This window comes from Rutilus rutilus (genome assembly GCF_951802725.1).
Source record: "Rutilus rutilus genome assembly, chromosome: 22".
Lineage (NCBI taxonomy): Eukaryota > Metazoa > Chordata > Actinopteri > Cypriniformes > Leuciscidae > Rutilus > Rutilus rutilus.
The window spans coordinates 15,919,248-15,932,133 of record NC_140227.1 but is presented as its reverse complement, the minus strand read 5'-3'; the positions used below and the strand labels follow the sequence as shown (position 1 = coordinate 15,932,133).

The following is a 12,886-nucleotide window of genomic DNA, read 5'->3' as shown; positions in this document are numbered from 1 at the left end:
GTTTGTTTGATGGAGAAAACTGATCTAGTTCTTTGTTACTGTCTGGCTGACTTGACTCGGTTCTCTGCAAAAGTAAGTAACAAAATCTCCTGGTAACAGTGTACAGTTGAGTTTGATAAGAGCTCAGTGAACTCAGTGTACTTCCCTACAGAGATTATCTTTGTTAGTGAGTTCTGGGTCCTTGCAGACCCTGGAGACAGCGAGAGGCTGCAAAACACTACAAATGAGAGAGTTGCTGGGTCTGGTCACATACAGCCAAGATAGTCACAGAAAACTCCCCAAGCTAATTTTCTTATACAGCATCTGTGTTTGTTGAATAAGATAGTCCTGCTGTATAAAATTAGAGATATAGACGTATACATGGTGTCAGTGAAGATCGTGTCGTAACATTGCAGGTTTGTCATTAGATCTATATGGCTGTGTTTACACATATGCAGCTCCCTTTCACTCAGTGTAAATTATTCAGTTAGGACCTGCCATTGCCAATTTGCCGCATGCATTCCCCATATTTGAATAATAACAGATGCTTTGAAAAGCCATTGGAAAGATACATCTTCTTGATGTGACTTTGTTGGCAAAAGCCACAACTACTTGGTCCTCTTTGCTTTATCAATATCTTGTTGAGTTTGTTTTACTAGGAGAGCGCTCACAGTTACTTAGAAAAACAAAAACGTGATATGATATCTTTGTGCTATATTCCCACATAATCAAGGTGGCACATTGAACAAACTGAACAGGTCTGAAACTTGACTAGCTGTAAAATATAAATATATATGCCAGTATGATTAACTGACTTCTGCTGTCTGTCCACAGTCGTTTGCTTCGATGCTAAAATCAACTTTGACGACAACGCTGAGTTCAGACAGAAAGCCGTGTTCGCCATGGACGACACAGCGGAGAGCGACCCCACGGAGACCGAGGCGGCCAAATATGACCTCAAGTACATCGGACTTGACGGAAACATAGCTTGTTTTGGTTTGTTTTAATGCTTCATATATACATTAGCTTGTTATTATAAAACGATAAATGACATACCAGATGAACTTCTTCAAAACTTCTTCAAATTTCAAAGGTTTCAGAAACCTGTTCAACATCACACTCGTGTCTCAAGGGATATTGCAAATCGAGCTTTAGACATGCTCTCCTCAGTAGTTTCAAACGCTTTTATTTTAGTCTTGAGAACAGGATTTTGTTGAAGGTGTTACCAAATGGGCGCCGATCCAGCCATCATCTCCAGCAGTTCTCTTACAGCTCCATAAGGGACCTGCCTGAACCGATGGGCTCTAATTAGCAGGAATCTTCCGGAAAACGACTCAACCAAGATGATTGTTAGTCCACACATTTAAGTGGTCCCTCATTATAAATCACGCCGCTCTCAGAGTAAAGCACCAAGAAAGAGCTGTGTAGACAAGACGAGCACAGAAGTGACTCTAACTGACCTTGTCGTGTAGACACAAACACACTCACGCACAATTTACTCGCAGTTAGTTCGCACCTTAAAAGCTTTGTAAACTGGCAAAGCGACAGCTGTTCAGCTGAATTTCACTTTATTGAGTCTAGTGTCAAAGCCTGTGCCAACATGTTAACTCAGCACTGAAGAACAGAATAAAAGGAGATGTGTGAAGCCAGGAGAGGTGAGATGAGCAGGAAATGGCTGAATCAGTTGGCTGCCGTTCAACTCAAAGCACGAGATGGGGCTCACCAGGCCGGCTAACACAGATACTACAACCACTCTTGACACCCCGTATACTTTTAGCCAAACACAATTTGCTTTCCTTAGAAAGCAGTAGGCAGCAGATTTAGAGCCTGAGTTGTGTTTTCAATGGGGTTGGGATCTCAAATTACTTTTTTATTTGCTTTTGCCTGTGCCTTTCTTGTAAATGTGCTGTATGGCTAAGGCTGTAGTATAACACGAGTCCATGATTTGGAAGCAACTTAAAGCCATTAGCTTGTAAAAATTTAAGTACTATAATTATTTACTCATATTCAAAACCTGTACGACTTTTTTTTTCCATGGAACATTCTTTTTTTAAAGAATATTCTGGTGTTATATTGAATATTATAAAATGTTATACTACGGGGCAGTTGAATGCTTGAATCTGATTGGTTGACGAACGTTCTAATGTGTGCAATTATTTTCAGGGAAACGTTGTTCCTGGCAGGTTTGACCGCATGTTCTATATCACCTCTCCAAATGATTTCAGTTATTTCAGATTACAACAGCAAAAGAACCAAAACCCACAATGACCAAGCAAATAAATGTAGTAAACAATAGGATAAAAACGACAAATTATTTCATTTATTTGCCACAAAATTACATTTTATTATATAGAGAAAGCACATACTCTCTTCCTCCCAGTCTCTGTCCCACTCAAACGCACACACGCACACAGTACGGACACACACTCGTACAGAAAGGTGTTGCCAGCACTGCTCATACGATTTTTTCAGTAAAATAGTTTTAACAAATTAAAAGCTACATGACATTATTCCCTAGCATAGTATAATAACTACGCTGTTCTTGGAGCAGATAAACTCACAGTTTCGCTATTAGTAGAGACGCTGCTGTCGAACACTGTTGAGAGACACACAGACTCAGGTAATTCACATACACTTAATCAATATCTCTCTCTCTCTCTCTCTCTCTCTCTCTCAGTTAATAACTGCATTAGACTGCTATCTCCCTTGCTAGCTCTAAAATGATGTGTTGGGATTTTATGTGCTATATTTTATATATACTATATTATTATAGAGAACATTATTTTCAATGTAATAAGGTTGATTGTATGGCTGTGAAATGTTAAACGCTTCATAACAGTTCATATGACTCCATAGAGTAGTTTTGTTTGAAGAACAGATTGTTGCTCACTAAGAAAAAAAATTGACAGAGAGAGTTAGCAATGTCTGAATCATGAACAAATCATTTGAGTCTGGTCTTTTCAATGATTCAATTGATCCAATTCACAAAACTGGTCCCCGTGATTCTTTCACAAATGTCACTTATCCGATTAATAGAACTCACCGAGCGCTTTGGTTATCAGTGTAAGAACTAGTTGAATTTCCATCTATTCAAAATTGAAATGTATCACACAGCTTCAGAAGACTTGGAATATAGTGTGTAAGTTTGAGCATTTACAGAATGTGCTTTTTGAAGCATGAAAGCTCCAGTCTCCATTCATTGTAATTGCCTACAAAAGAGTGACTGGCACATTATTTAAGAATTTCTCCTTTTGTGTTCCACTGAAGATAGAAAGTCGTACATGTTTGGAATGACATGAGGGTGAAGAAATGATGATACAATTTACATTTTTAATGTCTGAAAAATGATCTGTATCCACAGTTAATGGTGCTGGCCTTGCTATGGCAACATGTGACATCATCGACTTACATGGTGGAAAGCCTGCTAACTTCCTGGACCTGGGTGGAGGTGTAAAGGAGAATCAGGTGTACGCAGCCTTCAAGCTTCTCACTGCCGATCCCAAGGTATGAATGACTAAACAGTTGAATCCAAACCAAAAATTTAAATGCCCCATAAAAGGTTAATATAGAGGTGTTTTGAGAGTTTGATAAGAAATAAAAAAGTTGCTGTCCTTTAACTTCATTACAGTTCTCAATTTAGTACTACTTTTCCACTCTTTGAAGTTTTCTCCGTCTGAGATTTTGTTGACTCCTTAGGCACCACAAAAGACTGGGCTTGCGGCCGAACCCAGTTCTTTTTACCATCATTACGAGTTTGTGCTCTGATCAATATCTTCGCTACAGTCACACTTTTCAGCTCTGGAATTGTAAACACACCAAGACACACACACACACACACCTCATAACTCATCTTTTCACCAATCCTTTTCTCCTCCAGACACACACTTCCTGTCCTCCTCCTGTTGATTACTCGCTCTGGAGCACAAGATCCTTTAGCTTGCAGCTTTTATGAGCTGTGGAGTTGTTTTTTCAGATAATGATCCTTTACCGGAGCTGACCGGAATTCCTGGCACGATGCTGATAATTTGCTTGTATTTGTTGTAAGCACACATGTCAATATGCACCTGATTAGATTTCAACTCAGTGTGTTTGTATTCGGGATGCACACTGATGTCTTCATAACAGAACTCTGTTTACAATAATGTGAAACATGGAATTCATCTAGTATCATGCTCATTGTGCATCAGTAAACAGGAGTTCTGGGTTTTAATAGCACACCTTGCTTTTTGAGTATAGCAGACCAAAGCAGCAACATGAAAAAAAGTGATATTGTTCTCCTCAGATAGAAGATATACTTTTTTGTTTTTCAATGAATTGATCAGCAAAGGAAAACAAAGAAAACTATGAAATTTATTTAAAGTTATTTCTCCTTGTCCCTTTTCAGAAAGTCAAACCAATGATTGTTCCAAACAATTGACAAAAAAAAGGATTTATGTCCTTATTGTGTCCTTAATATTTTTTGCTGACTGAATTATATTTGATTAGATAAATAATGCAGAAAAATCGTGTTGAATATTTCTCAAAAGTTCCAGTCTCCTCCTGTCTCCTGCCCTCCTGTCATCAATGGGGGTACCTGAAAATTTCTGAGCTCTATTGGGGTAGAGTGGCAGCCCTCCCCTGCAGTCACGCAGTTCCCATTCTGAAGCCTCTATGTACAGCAATTTGCATTTCACAGAAGCGTTCAGAGCCACCCAGGCTCTGTGGAAGGAATATTAATGGGAATGTTAATTATTGGATCCTCTGGCGGGATGAAATACGCAGTTGCCTTCTATCTTCCATCGGTAATGTTTGGATTGTTTGTTTGTGGGACTTGGTTTGTTTGTTTTTTTCCCTTGCTTCCTTCAAATCATTCTCATTAATTTACCAATTGATTAGTGTTCGGAATTAACCCATCCCCACCTGTCAAAAAAAAAAAAAAAAAAAAAAGAGAAGAGAGAAATAGACTAAAAAAAATATTATAAAAATGGCCCTAAAACTGAGACCTGAGGTACACCGCTTTTTTTAGTATAGGATTGTATTAGTTTAAAGAATGTTCTGGGGTTCAATACAAAATAAGCTTAGCTAACAGCAGTTGATGTATAATGCTGATTACTACAGAAAATAATTCATGTCCATTAGTGACATAAAATACATAAATATTCTGTGTGTTAACATGAGACAACTGTAAAAGAATGACCTACTAACCTGTGTAAAGTTATAGCTAACTTCAAACTATGTTGCCAATGAGAACTTTTGTGCAATGTTTGTGTAAGGATATCAAGAAAGGAAGTAATGTGTAACTTCCTTGTTTACATTAAGTAACTTTTAATACAAATGTGACTTTTTTTTTTCTTCTTTAAACCCTAAAGATGCAGACTAGATACAGACAATTGTTTTGAGCTAAGGGATGAGTAAAATTATGTCTGAGGTAATCGACATTATGCGAAAAAATGCTGTCGATTGAACTTGAATTCTTTTAAAGGGATACTTCAGGATTTAGCATTAAGCTTTGTATCAGTAGAAAACCTGTAGTATTTTCGAATTACCGTGCTTTCCTCCCTCATATCCCCCTGAGACAAGAGATTTATGTATTTTTTGTCTGGAAAAAATGATTTTTTTGGCCAGAGGCTAGAAACTACAGCCAGTAGTAGGGGCTGTCCTGCATGTTTTCAACCCACCCATAGAGGGTGGGATCTCACTCACTCTCACTGAATGTACAAACAGTGTCAGCCATCTTTTATTTGGAAGCTAAGCTAACGGGTTCTTATTCTGTGGAGAAAGCTGAGTAGTAGGGGTTACCATATATCCTCTTTTTCCCGGACATGTCCGGCCATCGAGATCGTCCAAAATGTCCGGGATTCAGCTTTTGCTTTCTGCGGTCGCCATTCATTGTTTACATGCACACCTTTTGTTTCAATCTAACTGAATTCATTCCGATTGGTGAATCTGAACGTAGTGTTTACATGAACGCTAAACAAGTGATCGGTTGAAGTGCGTTTTACCACTGCTAAGAAAATACCCGCTCCTCCGTGAGAGATACGAGACCGGTGCGTCTCACAGTAATCACGCCACCGGCCTCGCGTCGTTCTCCCGCGGCCCTAGCCTCGTCCTGCTCGCCACAGTAAACATGATGAATGGCGACTGTAGAACGCAAAAGCCGAATCCTGGACATTTTGTGCGATCTCAAAAAGCCGGGCAGACGGAGTTTTTGTCACGGAGACTCACTAGTAGCTTAGCTTTGTTGTTTAACTGCTCTCTAACCGATAGGCGTGGCTTGGGAGTGGCCTCCTAGGGCAGCGAAGCAAGTGCATTCTGGGAGTTGTTGTCTTTCATCCACATGAGCAAAAAATACATTTTCTGGCTTTTCTCATTCTAGAAGGCTCCAAATTCAAAAATAATTTCACATTTCTACTACATAAATGACCCAATTTAAATACACATTCATCTTTCCAGAGGTGAAGTATCCCTTTAAGTACAGCTAGAATTGTTGTGTTGTACTATTGTGGACTTTAAAATTGAAGCATGGAGTGTTTAAGTTGATGTACTGTCATTCTGTGAAACCCTTTCTTTAAAGTCTGCAGGGAGGCAAGTGCATTGTGTATATGAACTCCTTTGATAAACATGATTTATTTTATTCTTACTCACTAAAGCTACCATCCCTGGCAACTCAGAGTAGAGGTACTCTTGAACACCCACTCTTGCTTTCTTAGTTTCTCTCCTGTTTTCATCAGACATGGGCAAGCTCCCAGTTTTTTCCTGCCTCTTTATTTGTATTTATAATAGGTAGGTTGATAAATGAATGCAGTACCATGGAAGTGCGTGCAGAGTGGACACATTTTGTAATACTTGGATTACATAAGTCAGTCTTCGTTAATAACCATTGTTCAGGGTTTTTATTTATGCCACTGAAATGTGGAAAAAGAGCGATGGAGAACTCTTTATTTTTGAACCTTGTCAATACGCACCACACACAGTACATTGCAAAGTTTTATCATAGAACATGAATAAAACATTTCACATTTGCCACGGTTTTAGAAAAAGCTGAAAGCACCTGCTAGTTGAATCCAAATGGCAATGGCTAAACAACGCTATTATCCCACTCCCTCCCTTCGAAGTTAGATGTGGGAGACATGGATGGATAGATGTTTTTGCTCATGGCTATTTGGTCCCGATGCAGTGTAGTTTGGAGTGGGAGTGAATTAGGGCTGTGGCACGTCAGACGTGCTCCCAGGCACTGGATGTTTGATGAAGGTGCTTTGCTGGGTAATTGTGACCGGTGGGGATTTCACCTGCCCTGGGTAGAGAAGGCTGCAGCACCGGGTTGTGTGATGTGTATTTGAGGTTAACTAGGAGCCAGGGCTGGAGCTTGATACTGTTTGCTGGCTGCTTCAAGGTAAATCAATGATGAAACAAATGTTGTTGTGTGTCAGTTCTGTTGGTCAAAACACTGTGTACATGAATGCTGGATGTCCCGTACAGCACATTAATATGTTATCTTGGAGCTATAGCTCAATCAGTCTATACTGGAGATGACACATGTTTGCTCAAGGCATCATGGAATTGAATATGCCTCCGAAATGGTGCTGGTGCTTGACCGGGGAATCTGCCAGCCTCTCTCAGAATCGGTCCACATGCACTGAAAAACAAACAATGACATAACTGCATAAAGTGTCCACAAACAAACTTTTTTTTTAATGATATTAAAAGTTTTGAAAGCTTATTTTAACATCTAAAATAGTTTAATTCAGCTTCTATATGCTACCACATCAAAACAGATAAAATGTTTATAAATTATATTATAATAAAAGGAAATCAAATTTTTATTAGATTTTACAAGTTACGATTTTTGAGAATGTACACTTTAGATACAGTATAACGAATACTATTTATAAACAAATACAAATCTAAATAACATTTATAGCAAGTTATTCACAAATTACATTTTATTTAAAAATTACTACAAATAATTGGTTTTAGTTTTTTATTTATTTTATTAAAATGATGTCAAAGCTGAATTTGTAAGTCTTCAGTGTCTTCAGAAATTATTCTAATATGCTGATGAACATTTCTTATTAGTATCAATGTTGAAAACAGCTGAGTTGCTTAATATTTTTGTGAAACCTTGATACATTTTTAAGTTCAAATAGAAAGTTCAAAAGAACATTGAACATTTGTAACACTATAAATGTCTTTACTGTCACTTTTAATATTTAAAAGAAATATTTTGACCCCAAAGTTTTTATTTATATTTAATATTTATATTTATCTGTAATTGTAAATGGATGCAAAAAATGTTTTCTCAAAATCTGTCACTTCAAACACATCAGGTGTTGCGCAGTTTGAAAAAATATGGAAAAGTATGGAATTTGTTTTGAGGAATTTACAGGTATGGATAAGTATATAAAAAAGTTATTTTGAACTTTCTATTAATCAAAGAGTCATGGGATAAATGACACTGTTTCCACAAAAATATGAAGCAGCACAACTGTTTTCAACATTGACAATTTAGCTTTGTCATCACAGGAAAAATGATATTTTAAATTTACAATAGAAAACGGTTATTTTAAATTGGAATAATATTTCACAGTATTACTGTATTATAATTAAAGTTAATGTAAACAACCATAGCAGTGTTTTATTTTAATACAGCAACAAAACAATTCAATAATTCACAACAGAACTGTCCTCAGGTCACCTGAGATTTACTGGGACCAGAAACGTCCACATAGACTACCTCTATTGGAAGACCTTAATAACCACTTAACTGATCATGGGCTATAATAAATAAACAATGTTTCTAAAACAAGCATTGCAGTTTTAATAAAATGCTGTGCGTTGATCTTGTCTGGAGTTGGTGTTAATTGATTTGTTTAAGAATCTTCCAGAAGTTATTTGTTAGCATAATGGCATACATAGTCAGAGATTCTGACTCAAAATTTGAGTCTGAAAAAGTATGAAATTTTAAAATGGAGAACGTGTGGGAACCCTGAGGTGTTCATGTATACTTTTTGCACCTCTTTGATTCTGAATTTGATTCTTTTGATTGTTCCTGAACAGCTACCTGCTCTGTTTCCAGAATCACTCATATCTTATTCAACATCCTCAGTGGCTGAGCTGAGAAATCCTATTGGCTCGTTCTGTCCTGGTTCACGGTCAAGGACTCTCATAGGAGCATGGGGACAGCATGCAAGTATGAGAGGAAAATGGTATGGACAGATGCGGTAGGGTAATGTAAAAGTGAGAGAAAGGTGAAAGTTGTGGGATGAGAAGCCCTCTTTCTGCTCTCCTCATTACTGTCTGCGCCACTGTCTGCTCAACATTAGGCACGACTCTGGCCTTTATATACGAGTGCAAACGCACAAATATACTCTCGCTCCCACCTTGCACATACTCCATCATTTGTATCCTTTGGGGCCTCCATGCCCTTGTCATCTCCATTGTGCTGGTGATGTTAGTGTATAATGATCAGTCGTCCCTTCTTGTCTGGGGCCCGGGGGAATCACATTTCCCATTTGTTCCAAACACAGGCAATAAGAGCCAGCCCAATCTCCCAGCCCCAACATGGCCACCTTAGTAATGGAGCTCATTTCCCCTGCGTCTGACTGTCTGGCCCCGGACCACGCTCATCTGAGCCCCGCATTGCCAGATCCTCGGCCCCTGCTCTCAGACCATTAATGCTGACTGATAGAACGATGTCTCGCTGGCAGGAGACACATTTATTTTGTGTCCGGGCTGCTGAAGCTCAAGGAACAGCGGAGAATACATAAGCAAACAATAACTAAACTTGCACGGGCTGAATGGCGTCCGCAGTTCTGCATCATTTTGAGCCAATCGGCTTCCGGTCTGAACACGTGGAGCATGTTTTCTATTATGTGATCACCTCACTCGCTAGTAATCACCTGTTTAGGTAGTCCCGCAAAACAAGTTAGCTCCTAAGTGGTCGGGAGTTTTCTCGCTTTTTCAATAATGTCAACACTTGTTTCAAAACTTTCTAACCCACCCATGAGAATGATGGATGATGCTTAACAAAAAAACAATAAAACGCAGCGCTGTTCGTTCTGATGTGCTAGCAAGCGAGCAGCAAAGAAGCTACTTTCAGTATTACCTTGCGTGCATGAGGTCTCTGGAGCATGCTTGTTTTGTTTTGAAAATGTTCTTCACGTAAGGCATTTCTCAAAAAAATGGGTTTGCAAGCTTGTTATGCAAATTTGGGAGGGAAAGAAGTGTGCTCAGAAATGCAAATCCTGCATTTTTGTTTTTTTTTCCCCGAATGAGGCAATATCTATTGGATTTTCAGTAAGATCTCTTGGAAGTAGAAAAATAGTTTTTCTGTTTTAAGTCCAGGTAATTATTTAATCTCCACAGCAGAACTTTTTTGCAGATTTAGAGGGGATTCAAACTGTAAAATGACTCATGATTTAATTAGTCGGTTTCGCTCTGGGGTCTGAATTATTATTATTTATTTTTATTTTTTTTGCACTCCAGTGGTCCGAGTCTTAGGGCTGAAGATTAAAGTGATTTATTGTGTAGAAGAAATGTGGTGAGATCACAACCTCTCTGTTAAGTCCACTTTCTGCTATATTGAACCAGTGACGAGACGAGAATAAACTGTGATTTGCAGTCATTGGCCAATTATATATTGGTATATATATATATTTGGGTAACATTAACAGTAAAAAGTTAAGGCTCCTGGAATTTTTCAACTGCTTAATTCACCTCAAGTGTGTCATTACATTTAGAGATGCACCGATTGATCGGCTGGTGACCGGAATTGGCCGATTTTCACGTGATCGGCCATGACCGGCGACCGGCCGGTCAGTCTGACATATGCCGATTTTATGCCGGTCAAATGCACTCGGGCGCCGCATGATTAACCTTTTGAGCGGTACGGTCTCATATATGGGATTTTTATTTCTGTGCCCCTGAGAGTACGGTGCCACATTTAGAATATTCAGTGACGTCGCATAACTGCCAGATTCAAACTGTGCTTTCGCGCGTTGGCTGGCGCTGAGCCAGAGTCGGACGCGTTCAGCGCTGTCATGTATCACAACTAAGCAGTGTTTTCAACCTCATAATGTTTATTTTAGGTTTCAGATATTTAAATACACATAAGCACGAGTAAAACAATACATTTGGAGTTTGTAAAATACACACTGATGTCTGTGGAAGCAGCAATAACAATCTATTCAAATATAATTTGCCGACATGTGTTATTCATATCAGACAAACATAGTGGAAGTACGTTAACTATAAAGTTTACTCTATTCTTCTCAGTTCACTGGCCACTTTCTTGCATTTATTTCGGGAGAAACTGATGAATTCACGTGCTGTAAATCCGACTGACAGGACAACATTGTGGCGCCCATCTCATGTTATAACTTAGATCAAGATTATTTATAAAGGTTTTTAAACGACCAAACACACTCACTTACACGTATTTGAGAATCGGAGAGAATCAGATAGGCTAGTTGATGACATGGTAAGCAAGTTTGTGAATATTTTGAATAAAAAAGGAAAAGCGAAATAAAAGCGACACATCTGTCATACAGTATTATTGTGGCTGCGGTGTATCGCGTGACGCGTCGCCATGGAAACATTAAAGGGAACGTTCGCCTTGCAAAAACTCACTCTGGGGGTGGGGGTGTCGGTTAGAATATTTTAAACTTACGCGTGAAAGGGTTAAAGAAATGATCGAAAATAAATATTTGTGTGTGCTGTAAAGTGGTTAGAAAAAAATTAAATCGGAATCGGCTAAAATCGGTATCGGCAGGTCAAACTCAATGAAAAATCGGAAATCGGAATCGGCCTAGAAAATTGTAATCGGTGCATCTCTAATTACATTACATTACATTATTACATGGCTTGGTTGAATTCCAATGTAGGTTATTTCTTAATAACAGACCGCTGCGAAGTATAACATACCGTTGCCATGAAAAACAGAGCGTTGCTATGGACGCAGGATTCTAACCGTAGAGACGGAACGGACTATTTTCTTTAGCGGAAGCAATACAATCGTTTTTAAATCAATAAACTCCTTTTCAAATCAATATTTTGTGTCAAATTATTGATTTATTTGGTGGGTAGCCATGTAATAAGCGGGATAATGTAGAGCGAGGCGGTTGTTATAGCGAATACAACCCCTTCAGGCTGATTCAAGACCCCTCCACTTCGCGTCGGGGTCCCGATCAGCCTGTCGGGGTTGCATTCGCTATAACAACCGCCTCGCTCTACATTATCCCTTACTTATTTCTTCAGTGTCACATGATCCTTCAGAAATCATTCTAATATGCTGGTACTCAAGTAACATCTTTTAATATTAGCAATGTTGGAAACAGTTCTGCCAATTAATGTTTTTGTGGAGATTTTTGCTGCAAATCAAAAAAGCTCAAAAGCGTGGAATATTTTGAACACGTTAAAATGAAAACTGAACTGAGAAATGAACGCGCTCATTTTGACAGCACTATATATTATATACGAAAATGATTATACAATGGCTTCTCCTACTGCTTCAACTTCCATTTTTCTTAGTGATATTTATCGGCAGTTTATCAGGAAGTGACGATTTTGTTCTCTTCGACTCACTGGATGGAAACGGTGCTTTATCCGCAAATATTTTTTGCGATATTCCAATTTTGAGCATTAGTTAAATTCGCAACATTGGATGGAAACATAGCTCGTGTTCATGTCCATGTTCCAAACACATCATCCAGTGCTCTTTGATCTCTATTAGATTCTATTATGCCTTTTAGTCAGAAAGCCTGATTTATAACAAGAGATGAATGCATAAATGACCCTCATGCAGAATAATACGCTTGTTGTGTAGACAGTGTCTAATAAAAGAGGGTGTTCTGCATAGAATGTTAGCTTTTGATATTACTTTATTAAACATGGCCTGTGATCTTTTTTCTCAGAAACTTCATAGAGTACT

At 38.5% G+C, this 12,886-nt stretch overlaps 1 protein-coding gene across 1 annotated transcript in view; it reads left to right on the top strand.

The window, feature by feature from the left end:
* The window catches only part of suclg2 (succinate-CoA ligase GDP-forming subunit beta), a 119,676-nt gene that overhangs the window by 63,594 nt on the left and 43,196 nt on the right, over positions 1–12,886 (top strand). Inside the window, exons 8-9 of the mRNA XM_084394602.1 lie at positions 814–975; positions 3,341–3,483. Coding sequence (XP_084250728.1) covers positions 814–975; positions 3,341–3,483 — 305 coding nt within the window. The remainder of the gene's footprint in view (positions 1–813; positions 976–3,340; positions 3,484–12,886) is intronic.